This window comes from Erithacus rubecula (genome assembly GCF_903797595.1).
Source record: "Erithacus rubecula genome assembly, chromosome: 26".
In the NCBI taxonomy this organism is placed as follows: domain Eukaryota; kingdom Metazoa; phylum Chordata; class Aves; order Passeriformes; family Muscicapidae; genus Erithacus; species Erithacus rubecula.
In genome coordinates, this window is record NC_136678.1 from 1,408,037 (window position 1) to 1,424,572 (window position 16,536).

General features: G+C 58.7%; 1 protein-coding gene across 4 annotated transcripts; it reads left to right on the forward strand.

The window, feature by feature from the left end:
• Positions 1 to 573: 573 nt before the first annotated feature.
• On the forward strand, positions 574 to 15,724 carry PTPN7 (protein tyrosine phosphatase non-receptor type 7). Of its 4 annotated transcripts, XM_079327186.1 has the most exons (11): positions 574 to 794; positions 3,912 to 3,961; positions 6,936 to 7,136; positions 7,453 to 7,655; positions 8,046 to 8,130; positions 8,644 to 8,720; positions 10,744 to 10,881; positions 11,907 to 12,017; positions 12,526 to 12,683; positions 14,602 to 14,715; positions 15,203 to 15,724. In XM_079327186.1, exons 3-11 carry the CDS (start codon positions 7,034 to 7,036, stop codon positions 15,294 to 15,296), a joined length of 1,083 nt encoding a protein of 360 aa, XP_079183312.1. In that variant the 5' UTR covers positions 574 to 794; positions 3,912 to 3,961; positions 6,936 to 7,033; the 3' UTR covers positions 15,297 to 15,724. The 4 variants fall into 4 exon arrangements, with proteins under 4 accessions (XP_079183312.1, XP_079183311.1, XP_079183313.1 ...); XM_079327185.1 differs by lacking the exon at positions 3,912 to 3,961; XM_079327187.1 differs by lacking the exons at positions 574 to 794; positions 3,912 to 3,961 and adding an exon at positions 4,905 to 5,071 and having other exon boundaries at positions 6,936 to 7,149; positions 7,472 to 7,655.
• The last annotated feature ends 812 nt before the right edge of the window (positions 15,725 to 16,536 follow it).

Consider the following 16,536-nt stretch of genomic DNA (forward strand, 5'->3'; position numbering starts at 1 on the left):
GGGGGAAAACTTTTTCCTTTTTATAATCTAAACCTCCTGACACAGACCCAGCTGTTTCCTCTAGTCCTAGGAGCTGCCCCTCATGAGGATGTTAGAAAGCTCCACAAGGTCACACCTCAGTCTCCTCTTCTCCAGGCTGAACAAACCGAGTGATTCAAAGAAACCAATCCAGCAGTCAAGCAGGAAATCCAGGTCCTAAACTCCTCTTCTGGTTCTCCTTGAGAAGAGGGCAGAAGCACAGAGGCAGGCAGGAACAGCAGCAGTGCCCTGGCAGAACGAGCCAGCAATCGCTGAATGGCTCCCAGCTGAAGGCAGGCAGCAGCAGGAGCAAACTGCGCGGACGGTCAGGGTGAAGGTCCCGGCTCGGCTGGGAGCAGCTCCATCCCGCGGGATGCCCGGGGCTGCGGGCCGGGCAGCGCTGCTGCGCCGCGGGCTCTGAGCTCCCTCCCGCAGGATGCTCCTGCCGGGGCCGCCGCTGGGGAACAGCGAGCCGCTGCTCTCCGGAGGAGCGATCTGCGGGGCTGCTGCCCTCCCGGTGCCCGGTTCGAGGGGCTGAGCGGAGCCGCTGAGCGGCCCGAGGGTCGCCGCATCCGCGGGATGCTCGGCAGGAGCGCATCGCCCTCCCGAGTGAGCACAGAGCCTGCTCAGCCCCCAGGCAGCGGCTGCACCTTCCAACCTGCCAGCGATGTGCAGGCGGCGGAGATGGGCTAATTTCCAAAAGCCTGCAGGACATCCTGACTCCCAGGCGTGTCTACGGAAGCAGAACCATCCCTTCCTGAGCGCCGGACCCAGAGGTGACGGGGACTGATGGGACAAAGCCATGGCGGGGTTGGCAGTCCTGGGGAGAGACATGAAGCTATGGGGCAGTGTCTGTGCTTTGAGTGCCAGCTCAGTGCCTGAGGTGGCTCTGGGGCTGTGTGGAGAGGGTGAGGAGAGCCCCTGGGGCGTGCATGGGGCAGGGAGCTGGGTGAGGGAGCCCATGCTCAGGAGGCTGGGGACAGAAATGGGCATAAGGGTTGGCAGGTCATTAGTGGGAAAACAGGTCCCAGTCTGGAGCTGGAAGCTGCTGTTTGCACAAAGAGAACTGGCTATGAAATCATGGTCAGAGGTGCAAGATGACCCCACGGAAGTGGAGTTTTAAAATGCAAGTGAACAAACAACAACTACCAGTCAGGGATAAATCCAAATTTTCCTCCCCAGAGCACCAACTCCATCGGGACCACGTGTCTTGCTGAAAGTAAAGCCACACTTATAAGGACCCTTTAAGGCCCCTGACACTCTGTCACAGACCTCTCTAGTCCTTACATCCCAACAGTTAATCCCAATGCACAGTTGTCCATGCACAGAGGACACAGGGGATCCCATGTATGGCACACACTTGGTTGGGCCAGGGTGAATGGCTGCTGTGGTAACAGCTGGGACTCTTCCCTCCATGTGCATCCCTCCATCACCAACCTCCCAGCCCCACTCTGGACATCATCATGACCCCTGGCACCCCACTGCCACCAAGGTCAGAGCAGAAAGAAATGATGGGGAGCAAGAGATGTTCCTGTGCTGGGACCTCACCTGATGGGGAAGGAGGCAGGAAGGGGAAGGGATGTGAGAGGCACAGCAGTGACCTGCCTGGAGCCACTTCCTTCAGTGCTGCTTCCTCCCATCCCCTCCTGGGGACTGTCAGGCTCCTTTGCTCACTCCAGATTACAGTGGCTGTCCTGCTGTCCTGGTCCTGTCCTTAGAGCAAACTGACCCTGGCTTGGCATCTGCCCCCAGACTGGACCTTGTCTCCCCTCAAAGCCAGCACCCTGGCCCCAGCAGCCCCTGCCTGTAGGATCCAGCAGCTCTGCTCCCCAGCCAGCCTGGTGCAGCTGGTGCAGAGCTGGTGCTGTGACATGGGACAAGCACAGGTGCACACGAAAGGCACAGAGCATCTCCCAGCTCTCTGCTCCCCACTGCATCCCTCTGTGAACCCAGCCAGTATCCCTCAGGAGGAACCAGCTGGCAGGAAGGAAGGAAGGAAGGCATTCCCTGCTCAAGGTCTGTGCACACCAGCATGGATGGGCACTGATGAGTGACCAAAGACATCTCTGCAGGTGTGGGTGTGCACACACAGTGTACCCCAGGGGGCAGGCAGGAGGGGGTAGGGCTCAGTCCCAGGAGGGCAGCAGATGTAGCTACAGCTACAGGGGACAGCTTGCTGCCTGGGTGGCACTGAGAGCTGAAAAATGCCCTGGGTCCAGCAGTGTGTTCTGGCTCCCTCTGCTCCTGGTCTCCCTCACATTCAGTCTATCTCTACCAGCTCATGCCTCATTTTCCACCAGCACCTTCATTCTCATGCTGTGAGTCTCCACAGGACTGTGAACCCTCCCATGCTCTCCCTTCAAATGCAGCTCGTCATGCTGGTGCTTTGGCAGAGGGGAGGCAGAGCAGCCATGCTGGCAGGTGGGAGCACACTGGGTGTGCTGCACCATCAGGGGTATGTAAGGGTCAGGACACCTCAGCAGTGCCAACTTTTCTGCTCCTAGGAGCTTGGGCCATGGCACATGGCCACACAACATCCCTACTGCATTCCTTCTATCCTGGGTGAGTCACCATGGCCAGGACAGTCCCTTCAGTGTCCATTGGAGTTTTCTGCATAAGGAGAAGCCCAAGGGGGGGCAGGTGTAGTTTCCAGGGCTGTATCCTGGGTGTCCTGCTTAGCTGCAGCCAGCACAGGCAGGTGCACAATTGGCAGTGCCAAGCCAGCAGCATGGGGAGGTTTGTGAGCAGCAGAAAGTGCTGCAAGGCTTTTCTGGGGATATCCCTGAGCACGACTGCCTTGTGTTGAGATGCTTCAGAGGCAGAGGTGCACTGCATCCCAGCATCTCAGCTTCCTCCTTTTACCCTGAGTGGGTCCTTTGTCATGACCAAATTTGAGTGGAACCAAATAAGCCATTTTGCAAAGGAAGTGCATCAGCATCTTTCCTGCAGCATCCAGGGATATTTCATGAACAAGGCAGAACCTGGCAGGAGGAAGGGACTTACTGCTGAAATCCTTTGTAATGCCCATCAAATCTCTTAAATCACACTGGGCCACAGATCACTGAAACAAGCTGCACACAGGGAGCTCCTGGCCTCCATAAAAACCTTTGTTCCTTTTGCAGCTGGAGTGTGTCTTGCATAAAATCGTGTGTTGATAAAAGGCTCCCATTCCCTTTGGGGAAAACCAGCCAAAATCCAGCTCCCAATGGCCAGTGCTGCCCTGGATGTCCTGCTCACTGTGCAGAGGATCAGGATGTGCTGTGGCGCTTCCTGGACAGCCCAGCTGTCACAGCCCCATTGCTTTACTCCTTTGGGGTGCTGGCAGATTTGTGGATGTTCCCTGGACCCTATGGAGTCTGGGAGGGTCCAGCTGTCTCCATCCTCCTTGTCACAGGTGCCAGGGAGGTTGGGAAGGAGTGTGGGTGCACAGATGTCACTGACACATTCCCAGTGACTTGTGTGTGCAGGTGGTATCTGCCCCAGTGCCACACTGAGCTTGTCCCTCTCGTGTCCCCCTGTGGCAGAAGAACAGAACAGTGAGGAGGCAGCAAGATCAGGGCAAGAAAAGCAGCTCCAGGGGTTTGCATCTTGGCTCTATCCTCAGGAACCCCTTAAGCTCAAAGATGGGACAGGTACCCTCCACACTTAGAGGACAGACACAGTCCCAGCCTCAGGAAGCTGCTGCATGTCTGACAGCCTGTTACTGCAGCACAGACCCTGTTTGTTTACTCTGGCTCCTGCTGGGAGGGAGTTCATGCAGACACCTTGTTAAGTCCTGCAGGTCATCCCAGGAATTCCTGAGTTCTGTCAGAGACCCAACAGGTGGGAAGGAAGGGCAGTGTGTGCTGGGGCTGCCTCTAGGCCTTACAGATGTGTTCTTTCATCCCATGTAGGGCAGGGAGCAGTTCCTCAGTCTATCCTCCAGCCACTCTAGGATCTGCAAGTAAGACATGGGTGCTGGTGGCCTTTTCTCCAGGATAAGGCTGTTCTGCTGCTGTCCAAGGCCAGCATTTTGCCCTGGAGCTTGGGCCCTCTGATCTCCTAGCCCTTGGGCAGAAGGTGGCACTGGCAGGGTGTCCCAGGTTGCCCAGGGAAGCTGTTGTTGCAAGCACACAGGTGTGCACAGACACACAGCAAGGTGAGCAGCAGTGCTGGCACAGCCCAGGGACAGCACAGTGACCTCAGGGAGCTGGGCTGGGGTGGCACTGGGCAGAGCAGACATGGGAAAGGTGTTTGGGGTCCGTGTGGCTGTTGGGGTGCAGCAGGAGCTGCTGCAGTGCTCTGAGGTGGGGGTGAGGAGGAAGGAAGTGTGCAGAGCCCGGGCAAGAGCAAACAGGAAGAGCAGTGGGATGTGTCAGTGGGGATGTGCAGTGCCCTGAGGGCAGACCTGGCCTACCTGAGCCAGACCCGGGACCTTCATCCCAAATACACCCTGCCCTTCCCTGCTGGGCAGGGGAAGCCACCCATCTCACCCTCAGGTACCCAGGGATGGTGGTGGGTGCAGAGGGGTGTCTCCACATGGACAGGCCTTGGGGGACAGTGGGGTGGCACACGGAGCACAGGGCCAGGTGGAACTGAGCAGCCCTGGCACATTGCACAGGATGGGGAACAGCCAGGGCCCAGCCTGGGCAGGACAGCGGGCACGGGAAGCTCATCCTGGCTTCTGTGGGGCAGCTGGGCTGTGGCACCCCAGGGCAGCACCCCGACCATGCCAAGCCTCCCCAGGGCTGGGTCTGGCCCGTCCCTCCGTGCCTGTGGTGGCACCAGCGCTGGCCATGGCTCGTCAGCAGCACACACCAGCAGCCCCAGCAGGGGCTCCCTGGGGGAGGCCAGGCCGTGCCAGGCCCGGGGCTGCTGCGAGTGGGGCCGGGCTGGGCGCGGGCAGAGCCGAGCTGCAGAGATGTGGCCGGTGTGTGTGGGCGGCAGCCGGGCTGGGCGAGAAGGAGGGAGAGGAAGCAGCAGCTCTTTGATAAGCAGCTTCCTGAACACTTTCAAACCGTGCTGTCAGAGCCACGGCGGGCCAGGAGCGACAGACCCACGGCACAGGGCACAGGTAGGAGCCCCCCCGGCCCACAGTGCTGCCCCCAGCCCACAGTGCTGCCCCTGACCCGCAGTGCTGCCCCTGTCCCACAGTGCTGCCCCTGTCCCACAGTGCTGCCCCCATCCCATAGTGCTGCCTCTGTCCCACAGTGCTTCCCCCGGCCCACAGTGCTGCCCCCATCCCATAGTGCTGCCCCTGTCCCACAGTGCTTCCCCCGGCCCACAGTGCTGCCCCCATCCCATAGTGCTGCCTCTGTCCCACAGTGTTGCCCCCATCCCACAGTGCTGCCCCTGTCCCACAGTGCTGCCCCTGTCCCACAGTGCTGCCCCCTGTCCCACAGTGTTGCCCCCTGTCCCACAGTGTTGCCCCCATCCCACAGTGCTGCCCCTGTCCCACAGTGCTGCCCCTGTCCCACAGTGCTGCCCCCTGTCCCACAGTGCTGCCCCCAGCCCACAGTGCTTCCCCCATCCCACAGTGCTGCCCCTGTCCCACAGTGCTTCCCCCGGCCCACAGTGCTGCCCCCAGCCCACAGTGCTGCCCCCAGCCCACAGTGCTGCCCCCTGTCCCACAGTTCTGCCCCCAGCCCACAGTGCTGCCCCTGTCCCACAGTGCTGCCCCTGTCCCACAGTGCTTCCCCCGGCCCACAGTGCTGCCCCCAGCCCACAGTGCTGCCTCCAGCCCACCCTGCTGGGCAGGAGCCCCTGGGCAGTGCTGGGCCTGTGCCCAGGGCAGGGGCATCTGCTGTGGATGGGCAGCCCCAGGCAGGGCTGGGGGGCTGGGCAGGGGGTTTGAGAGCTCTCCCTACAGGTGCTGGCAGCTCAGGCACTCCCTCTGCTAGCCAGGGCATTTCCCAGGTGTTTGCAGCTGCTGGGATGGGAGCCTGGGCTCTCTCTGGTCAGGATCTCGCCTGATGCTGCTCCTGGATGGAGAGCACCATGGGGATGGTGTGAGTGGCAGTGGTGGCACTGCCACTGTCAGAAATGCTGCTGGCAGCAGGGAGCAGCTCTTGCCCTCGCTGTTCTCTCAACCACCATGTGGAGCCTGGCTCTCCACAGGAGCTCCCTGAGCAAATGGGATCCCCCCCTGCCCAGCAAGAGCTCTGCATCATTCCCTGTCTCTGTGCGTCTGTCTCCTCCTCATGGAGGAAGTTGGGGATGAGAGGGAGGCTCAGGACCCCAGGGTGCTGCCTGCACCATGAGGAACTGTGTCCAGAGGTGAATCAGCATCCCCTGCATCTCCCTAGCCCTGCCAGGGGCTGACCCATGGCTGGTGATGGACAATGTCTGGCACCCTCCCCAGCTGGGCTGCCCTGTCACCTTTGCTCAACCACTCAGATAAAGCAGTTTCCTCTCGACAGTTGCTGTGACCTGCAGGAAGGAGGAGGCTGTCCCAGGCCATCCCTCCCTTGCAGCCACGAGGCTGTTGAGGGTGCCTGGTCTGTGTCTCCCTGCAGCAGGAGATGGCCAGACTGCACAGTGGCTACAGCCACCTCACGTCACCTGCTGAATGTGCTCAGGCATTCCAGCTCTCACTGGAACAAAGGGGGGGATGTGATGGGGGAGGGCTGGAAACACAGAGCACGTGCTTCCATGGAGGAGGAGAGCATCCCCCAAACCAGGCTGTGCTCTGCCACCACAGTGTTCTCCACTCAGAGGATGCAGGTGGCCCCTGGTGCCATGCCCAGGGTCACTGGTGGTGCTGCAGGCATCCCCAAGGGTGACTGTGCTGGGAGCTCTCCATCTGCCTGGACAGAATGGCTGCTGGTCCTGGTTAAAGGACAAGTGAGGGTTTAAAATCCATCCCTTGCTTGCCCAGCCTCTGCCAGGGGCTCCACCCAGCCCTGTGGTATCTCTCAGATCTGACTTTTCTCTTCCAGCTGCTTTTCCTCTGATGGCTCCATGATTTCCCAGGAGCTGAGGGCCCCCTGTGTGCCCCTGCTGTGCTTCAGGACAGTGGTTCTGTGGTTGCTGCAGCATGGTCCAAGCCTGCTTGCTGTGCTCCAGAGTTCCTAAGAGCAGCCTGGCAGCTGCAGTGGGCATGGAGAGGCCGGACAAGCCCAGCCCCTCTGCCAAGAAGCGTCTGCAGGAGAGGTGAGTGTGCCTCAGCCCTGGCCAGGGCACCCTGCTCATCCCCAGGGCTCCCCTAACACTCCCTCCTGCCAGCCTGTTCAGGTGCCAGGCCTGAGACCCCACCCTGCCCAGGACAAATCTCCACACCATCCTCCAGGGACTTCCCAGCAAAAAGGCCAAATGATCAGCTGGTTCCTTGTTCCTCAGCCCCCCCATCTACTGGGGTCTCCATCTGGCCTTTGCTCAGTGTGGAACGGTTTTAAGTGATGATTTAACAGTGGGATGGGCTGTCCTTCTGTCCCAGGGTGGCAGTAGGTCAGCCAGGGACCCCTCTGCCTTGCAGGAGGGGCTCCAATGTCTCACTAGTGCTGGACATGAGCTCTCTGGGGAACGTGGAGCCCATCCAGCCTGTCTGCACACCACGGGACATCACACTGAAGTTTCTGAGGACATCCAGCCACGTGCTGAGGAAACAGGAGCTCCAGCAGCACGCCCAGAGCCTGGCACAGCTCCAGGAGGAGTTTTCGGTGCGATGATTCCCTCTCCCCCCTCCCTGGAGGGGTGGCAGGGGCGGTGGTGGGACTGACAGGGGTGAACATCAGGCTCTGAGCCCAGCTGTGCCCCACAGCTCCAGTGGGAGGGAGGGCAGGAGGTGTGGGCAAACAGAGGGGGGGGCCCATGTGCCACCTGCTCCTTGGTGCACACATGTCCCTTTGGGGCCCCTGGAAAACCCTGTCCTGCCCTCCCATGCTCTTCTCCCAGGGTTGCCTCTCTGGAAGGAGTCTAGTCACAACTGGAGTAAAGGCAGGACTCATCCCAGGAGCTGACATCTCTGGTGATGCCCCTGGGTCAGCCAGGACTGCCACCACCAGGGGACAAAGATGGGCTTTTCCTCATGGCTGTTCTCCCCCCTGCAGAAAATCCCACCCAACTTCGTGAGTCCGGAGGAGCTGGAAATCCCTGGACATGCTTTGAAGGACAGATACAAAACCATTCTCCCCAGTATGTGCCTCTGTGTTCCTCTGCCTCCCACTGGCCTGTGTTTGCCTGTGGGTGAGGGGTGCCTCGAGCAGCCCTGGCACTGGGGTGGGCACTGGGTGCTGTTGCTGTTCCTGCCATGCTGCTCCTTCTGCTGCAGGAGTGGCTGCTGTGTGCAGGGGTCTTCACAGTGCTGTGGGGCACATGGGGAGTTGCTCCCTGGGGTGTCCTGCCCAGGTGCCCCTGCTTGTCCCAGTGGTGTGGCCCTAAGGGTGTAAAGGCTGAGGACTCAGCTGGGCTCTAGTCAGGCTCTGTCCTGGGGGATCACTGCAGGTGAGTCACCCCACCTGCTCACTATGGTACCTGCAGGTTTGGGCTGTGCCCTGCCAGAGGGGAGTGAGGCTGAACTGGGACAAGAACAGGCCTGAGGGAGGGTGCAGAGTGCTCTGAGCATGGCATGGAGCTGGAGGACTCAGCCTCCAGCCCGGGGAGGATGGGCAGGATCAGTCCCTTGGTAACTCCTGTGACATCTTGCAGATCCTGAGAGCCGGGTCTGCCTCAGGAGGGCTGGGAGCCAGGAGGAGGACAGCTACATAAATGCCAACTACATCACAGTGAGTGTCCTCCACGTGCAGCCCAGGGCTCACAGGGGTCAGGCTGCAGGTGCCACACTGGGTCACACATGCTGGGGCTCTCCTGGGGCTGCCCTGGGGCAGCAGACTTCACTTGCCACCCCTTTTGGAGCTGGAGAGATGTGGCTCCATGTACACAGGGCAGATATACTGCTCCTGTTGGTGGCAGAGTCTCATGAGGGAGCTGCTCTCAGCTCCTGAGCACCCCAAAAGGCTCCCTTGCAGTGGCTTCTCCATCTCCTCCTCACACACTGTCCCTCTGTCTGGCAAAGCCATGGGAGGCAAGCTGTGTCAGCAGGTCATGGCAGCTCAGAGATCCTCAAACCTCACTCATCCTGGGATTTCCTCTCTCCTCAGGGAGCTTGTTGCAATTTCCCAGGAAGAGAGCTAGTGAAGATGAGGTGTGGCTTATTTTTGGCACCCAGTGGGATTCCTTTCCAGAGCCTGAGAAATCCCCAGACCTTAGGGCATTACTTAGGCAACTTGGCTTTGCATCCATCCCTGTACAAACCCTTGCAGGCTGCAGTCTCTCCCAGAATGGGATCAGTGAGAGCCAGGTGCCAGCTTTGCCTCTCACTGCAGCAACTTTCCCTTGGGACTGGCCAGGGCACTGGCCACCAGTGGTGGGGCCACGGATGCTGTGAGTGCTTGGCAGTGAGGAAAAGCAGGACTTGGAAAAGTAGCCCACAAAAATTCTGTCTGGGGTGACAGGCAAAACCCTGGGAGGGAGCAGGGTGGAGCTGGAGGGCAGTTAAGAACATTTCTTTTCTGCTGGTGCTTGTGGCTGAGATCCATTGAGACAGCAGCACCCAGCACCCAGCAGGGAGGGTCAGAGCTCCTCTGAGCTAGGAGTGCCCAGAGCTGCTGGGATCTCCAAAGGTAGCTTGAGCATGGGCAGCAGAGGGGCTGTGTCTCCCTGGGGCAGGCTGGCAGCTGCACATCAGGTGACACTGGCACTCTGTCCCTACACCTTGGCTGTGGTGGCATCCCCTGTCTCACCTGCCAATGCACCAGCACTGCCCATCCCTGTGGCACACACACCTGTGTGCAGCTGGTGTTTCCTGGCCCCTTCCTTCCTCTTGCCTCTCCAAAGGTGCAGCAGTGCAGGAATTTGTGGGCACATCAGAAAATTGGCAGCCCAGCCTGCCTGGGCATGCCTTGGAAGCACAGGAATCTGGGAGGGCCCTTCAGGTGTTTGCTCACATCAACCCCATCTGGGATTGATGCTCTTCCTGCTGATGGTGTTCCATGAAATGTTTTTTAGCATGGGTGTGGGGGAAAAGTGGAATTCCCAGAGTTGACACCTCCAGGTCTTCTGAATAGAAAATCCTATTTCCTAGGAAAAATAAATAATCTCAAGGCATGAATATAGAGCTCTGCAAAATGTTCCTGCCCCTTAGCTGAGCCAGTGCAACTTGTTGTGAGACCAAACCATTAACAGATTGCTGGGAAGGCCTGGATTTTTGATGCCTTTGGCAATTTAATACCAAGAGAAGTGTCTGGAGACAGAGGACACTTGGAGCTGTGAAACAGGGATTCCTGCTTGTCCTTGTGGAAATGCCCCCAGTGAGGAGTGCAGCTCCTTATGTGAGCTTTGCCTTGCAAGGCATCCATCATGCTGCTATTGTCACACTGATAGCCTGGAGATGCCTGCAGGAACTTGGGTGTACAAGGCCAATGATGGGATGGGATGGGATGGGATGGGATGGGATGGGATGGGATGGGATGGGATGGGATGGGATGGGATGGGATGGGATGGGATGGGATGGGATGGGATGATGGGATGGCAGGATGGGGAGGATGCCTGGTGGTTCCTCAGCAGAGCTATAAGAGCATTTTAAGGACAGGTTTAGTAAGAAAGGGCATGTGTGGCTCAGCCTCTAGGCCTTTGAGGAGAAAAGCCTTGTGAGGGCTGGAGTGAGCTGGGGACAGTCCCCAGTGTCCCCAGGGTCCCCCAGGGTCCCCAGGGTGCCCCCAGGGTCCCTGACAGGCCCTGTGCTCGCAGGGCTACGCGGGGCGGCCCCGGGAGTACATTGCCACCCAGGGACCCATGCTGAACACCATCAGTGACTTCTGGGAGATGGTGTGGCAGGAGGAGGCTCCTCTCATCGTCATGATCACCGAGCTCCAGGAGAGCAAGGAGGTACCACTGACTCTGCCCAAAGTACCACTGACCCTGCCCAAAGTACAACTGACCCTGCCCAAAGTACCACTGACCCTGCCCAAAGTACAACTGACTCTGCCCAAGGAGATACCACTGACCGTGCCCAAAGTACCACTGACCCTGCCAAAGGAGGTACCACTGACCCTGCCCAAAGTACCACTGACCCTGCCAAAGGAGGTACCACTGACCCTGCCCAAAGTACCACTGACCCTGCCAAAGGAGGTACCACTGACCCTGCCCAAAGTACCACTGACCGTGCCCAGGGAGGTACCACTGACCGTGCCCAGGGAGGTACCACTGACCCTGCCCAGACCAGGCCGAGGGGCACAGGGGGGAGTGGGGTACTGATAAGAGCAGAGGGTTATGTGAGGCCAAATGTGGGGTCTGTGCACCCACTTATTGTGCTTTCATCTCAGAGGATTCCATGATGAATCACAAGTGAAGGAGGAGATCCCCAGATGGATAATAGGAGAAAGGGTTTAGGGCAAACCCCAGGGATGGGGCAGAAGCTGTGGCAGCAGTGCCCCTCTGGCCCCCCAGAGCTCTCCCAAAGGCTGGGAGCTCTCAGCCAGGGGATCCAGCCCAAGGAAGAGCTCAGGGGGGCCAGAGGGGCAGTGCTGGCCACTGCTTCATTGGATGGGAGCCAACAGCACCTGCCTAGGGGAATTGAGAATTGGAAACTCTTTCCTGGTCATGTCCTTAGTCCCTTCTCTCCCTGTGCCCTGGGTCCTGCTGCATCTGGAAGTTTCCTGGGCTGAGCAGAGATATGCATCCCTGGGGCCTGAAAGCCAGGGCAGGGTGTGGGAGAGGGTGCAGGGCAGCAGATGCAGGGGTAGGGATCTATCCCCCCTTTGCTTTCCCTCTGTATCACTCCAATCCACCTTCCCCCTTTCCCTGCTGCTCCAAGGTGATGCCCCCTCCCAAGAGCATGACTCAAGCACAGCTCAAACATCCAGTGGGTGCCTTGAGCACATCCACAGCCACAAACCTGCCTTGTTCTCCAGAAATGTGTCCACTACTGGCCTGAGAAGGAGGGCACCTACGGCCCCTTCACCATCCAGGTGCAGGGGCTGAGCGAGTCTGTGGAGTACGTGGTGCGGGATCTCTCCATCCAGGTGGGTCTGAGCCTCAGCCTGGGCTCAGAGAGGGACAGCCCAGCAGGGATCTCTGGTGAGATGACAATGCTGTGCCACAGCAAAGGGGGTTCATGATTCTCAGGGGTCTGCAGAGCCCCTCTTGCCTGGAGAGGGGTACAGAGGAGAAGGGGCCCGCTGGGCAGAGCAGCACCAGCAGCCCAGTGTTTGTGCACTGTGTCCTTGGGCTGCCCCATGGGCTCTCTGTAGTCACCCTGGGCTGACACCAGCCTAAAGGATTTTGCTTGTTTTGCCTGGACTGGTGACAGAATTGGAACACTCTGCATCTGTTCACACCTTCTGGGATGGAACACATCCATTGCCTCTGGCCCAGGGGTCTCTCCCTCGTGTCTGGCAGAGGCTCAAAGAGGGATTCAGGAGAGTGGCTGAAATGGGTGTGGGCTGCTTGGCCCCTGCTTGAGCTGAATTCTGTGTTTCACTTGGCCCCTGCTCTCACATCCCCACTTCTCTTTGTCCTGTGCTGGAAAAGCTTGGGAAGGAGCACCGCAAGGTCAAACACATCCTCTTCCCTTCCTGGCCTGACCAGCAAACACCTGAGTCAGCCAAGCCCCTGCTGCACCTGGTGTCCAAGGTGGAGGAGGCTCTGCAGACTGCAGCCAGCCCAGGGCCCATCGTGGTGCACTGCAGGTAAGAGCTTGCACCTCACCTGACCCTGTCTGTGCTTCTCCTGGGGTCTGCGAATACCTGAGGGGAAACTCCCATGTGAGTCCTCATGCAGGAGTCCCCCTGTGGTGCAGAAATGCCAGGCACAGCCACCCCACAGCAGAGTGTCAATCAGCACTGTTCTGGCAGCAGGATGGTGCCATATCCTGCCCCTGGGTCCAGCAGGGTGGGAGCAGGAAGGGTCTGCATTTGGGACCCAGCCACCAGCTCCACCATGCACCCAGAGCTCCAGCTCTGCAAGATCCTGCTTGAGCAGGGAGATGGAACCAGGTGACCCCATGGCTGGTCCCTCTGAACCTGACCCATTCTGTAATTCCATGATTCCTGCTCCCTGTGCCACCCAGCATGGCCTGTGGTTTGGATGTGGAGCCATGTTTCAGGATAGCCCTCCTGCAGGAGGTGGCCTCTGCCTATTTTCTCTCCTTGCTGAGTGAATTTGGGGACAGTGGAGCAGAGCACTCAGTTGTCCCTATGGAACATGCAGCATGCACTGCTGCAGGCTGAGTCAAACCACTGGGGTTAGAGCCCAGCTGGGAGGGGAGGGGGCTGCAGAGCCCCCTGCATTGCACATGGATGGGCACAGACTGGTTTTGTGCTTCCAGAGCAGCCTCAGCTGGGCTGTGCACATGGCAAGAACTCCTTGCCACGGCAGAGTGACCCCAGCCCTTGGATTTTGGTGCCTGGCTAAGCTTGGTCTGGCAGCTGGGGCCAGGAGCCCAGAATCCCTCTAGGAAAGAATCACAGCAAACCAGCCCAGGAGTGCACCCAGCTCAGCAGGATGCAGGGGCAGCACTGCAGGCTGTCACACAGCTGAGTCTGTCTGTCTGTCTGTCTGTCCTGCAGCAGAGTCTCAGCAGGATGCAGGAGCAGGGGCAGCTCTGCAGGCTGTCTCAGCTGTGTCTGTCTGTCTGTCTGTCTGTCCTGCAGCACAGGCTCAGCAGGATGCAGGGGCAGCACTGCAAGCTGTCACAGCTCTGTCTGTCTGTCTGTCTGTCTGTCCTGCAGCACAGGCTTAGCAGGATGCAGGGGCAGTGCAGGCTGTCTCAGCGGTGTCTGTCTGTCTGTCTGTCCTGCAGCACAGGCTCAGCAGGATGCAGGGGCAGCTCTGCAGGCTGTCTCAGCTCTGTCTGTCTGTCTGTCTGTCTGTCCTGCAGCACAGGCTCAGCAGGATGCAGGGGCAGCTCTGCAGGCTGTCTCAGCTCTGTCTGTCTGTCTGTCTGTCCTGCAGCACAGGCTCAGCAGGATGCAGGTGCGGGGGCAGCTCTGCAGGCTGTCTCAGCTGTGTCTGTCTGTCTGTCTGTCTGTCTGTCCTGCAGCACAGGCTCAGCAGGAGCAGGGGCAGCTCTGCAGGCTGTCTCAGCGGTGTCTGTCTGTCTGTCTGGCTGTCCTGCAGCACAGGCTCAGCAGGATGCAGGAGCAGGGGCAGCACTGCAGGCTGTCTCAGCTGTGTCTGTCTGTCTGTCTGTCTGTCCTGCAGCACAGGCTCAGCAGGATGCAGGAGTGGGGGCAGCACTGCAGGCTGTCACAGCTCTGTCTGTCTGTCTGTCTGTCCTGCAGCACAGGCTCAGCAGGATGCAGGTGCAGGGGCAGTGCAGGCTGTCTCAGCGGTGTCTGTCTGTCTGTCTGTCTGTCCTGCAGCACAGGCTCAGCAGGATGCAGGTGCAGGGGCACTGCAGGCTGTCTCAGCTGTGTCTGTCTGTCTGTCTGTCTGTCTGTCCTGCAGCACAGGCTCAGCAGGATGCAGGTGCAGGGGCACTGCAGGCTGTCACAGCTGTGTCTGTCTGTCTGTCTGTCTGTCCTGCAGCACAGGCTCAGCAGGATGCAGGGGCAGCACTGCAGGCTGTCTCAGCTGTGTCTGTCTGTCTGTCTGTCTGTCCTGCAGCGCAGGCATTGGCCGCACTGGCTCCTTCATTGCCACCAGGATTGGCTGCCAGCAGCTGCAGCAGCAGGGGCAGGTGGATGTCCTGGGCATCGTGTGCCGCCTGCGCATTGACAGGTGAGCAGGGGCTCCCTGAGGGTGCCAAGCCTGGGGCAGGGCTGTGGCACAGACACGGGGATGGGCATCCCAAGGGGGCACAGGGACAATTTCTGATGGAAACCAGAAGGTGCCTGGGGGATACAGAGTGTGGGCAGCAAACATTTCCCAGTGCCAGGCTGGTTCTGCTGTCACAGCTGTTGTAGGACATGAGGGAGAGGAGAGGGGCTGGCAGCCATCTGCTGCTCCCTTCCAGCTCACCCACTACAGCCAGAAACACTCCACCTGGCCACCTGTAGTTTTCAAGAACTACAGGTGAAAATTAGCACCAAATCAGCTGCTAATCTCATTTTGAACAGCCCAGCAGTGCTTCTGAACCCCTAGTGCCTGTTTCAGAGGCATCTTGACACGGCTGGTGACACAGTGGGAATATCTGTGCCCTGGGAGCAGGATCTGGGAGCAGGGTTGTGTGTTTGGTGGTGTCAGTGGGCTCTGCCTTTCCTTGCAGAGGTGGGATGATCCAGACCAGTGAGCAGTACCAGTTCCTCCATCACACACTGGCTCTCTACGCCTCCCAGCTGCCAGAGGGGGGAGGCTGCTAGGGCAGGGCCTGTGGCTCCCTGCTCTGACCTCTCCTGCACCAGCCTCGGGGACACCTTCACCAAAACCTCTCCTGGTGCTGCCAGGACACAGAGCAGCAGCATGAACATCCCTTGGGATGACAGAGCTGAGCCAGCCATGGGGACTGTGCCTTTGGACCCTGGGGATGAGCAAGGTGAGGTGGTGCACTGGGAGATTGAGGTGGCCACTGCTGCTGGCTCCAGGCAGATTTCACCCATAGAAAGGAGCTTTGGCTTTTGAGAGGTGGAAATTCCTGGACCAGAAGAGCACACTGTGCAGAGGAACTGCAGCTGGCAGATGCCAGGAGCCTGATTTGCCTTTCAGCTGCACACAAATGTTCACCCCTTTAGATACAGCACTGCTGGAACTACCCTGGAATAAACAGAGCCTCTGTCCTGGCTGTGCATCCTCTGTGGGCAGGGCTGGGCTTGCTCCAAACATGCACCACAAAGCTCTTCTTGCTGAAGACACACCTTGATGGCTTGGTGCATGGTCAGCTAGCAGCTTGCTTTCCTCTCCACCTTCAGCCAACACCTTTTCAACAGCCTTAAGGAAAACCATAGAATTTTTAAGGTTGGAAAAGACCTCCAAGATCATAGAGTCCAACCTGTGATCAAACCCCACTGTGCCCACATGAATTGCCATGTACAGTTGTTTCTTGAAAACCTCTGGGGATGGTGAGTCCAGCCCCTCCCTGTGCCAGTGCCTGATCACCCTTTCAGAGAAGAAATTTTCCCCAATTCCAACCCAAACCTCCCCTCTCCCTAGCAGGGGAGATTCCCAAGTGCAGTTTGCAAGTGGTGTGTTCCCAATTGCCTTCTGTTACCTGAGGATGGGGATTTTGATGAATTGTTGGGGTTTTTTTTCCTGAAATCAGAACAAAATAATATCTAGGTTTTATTAGGTTGTCTTTTTATCTGATAAATCCGTGGGGGGGAATAGAAGATGGAAAAACATTTTGTTGTAAAGCATGGAGATGGAAATATTCTGTGAAGTATTCTGAAGAACTGTGAAGGTATTCAAGGCTGCCCTTGGCCAGTGGGCACCCCTTGGGCTGTGAGGGCTGGGCAGGAGGTGGGATCTGCCCAGTCTGTGCCAGCCCATGTCATAAGACATGACCCAGTGTGAGATCCAGGGAGAAAAGGGTCAATCTTCCTGCTGAATGGGTCTGAGCTTGCCTGGGCTCCCTGAGCTTCCCTGGCTCAGGGCTCTGTGCATGAG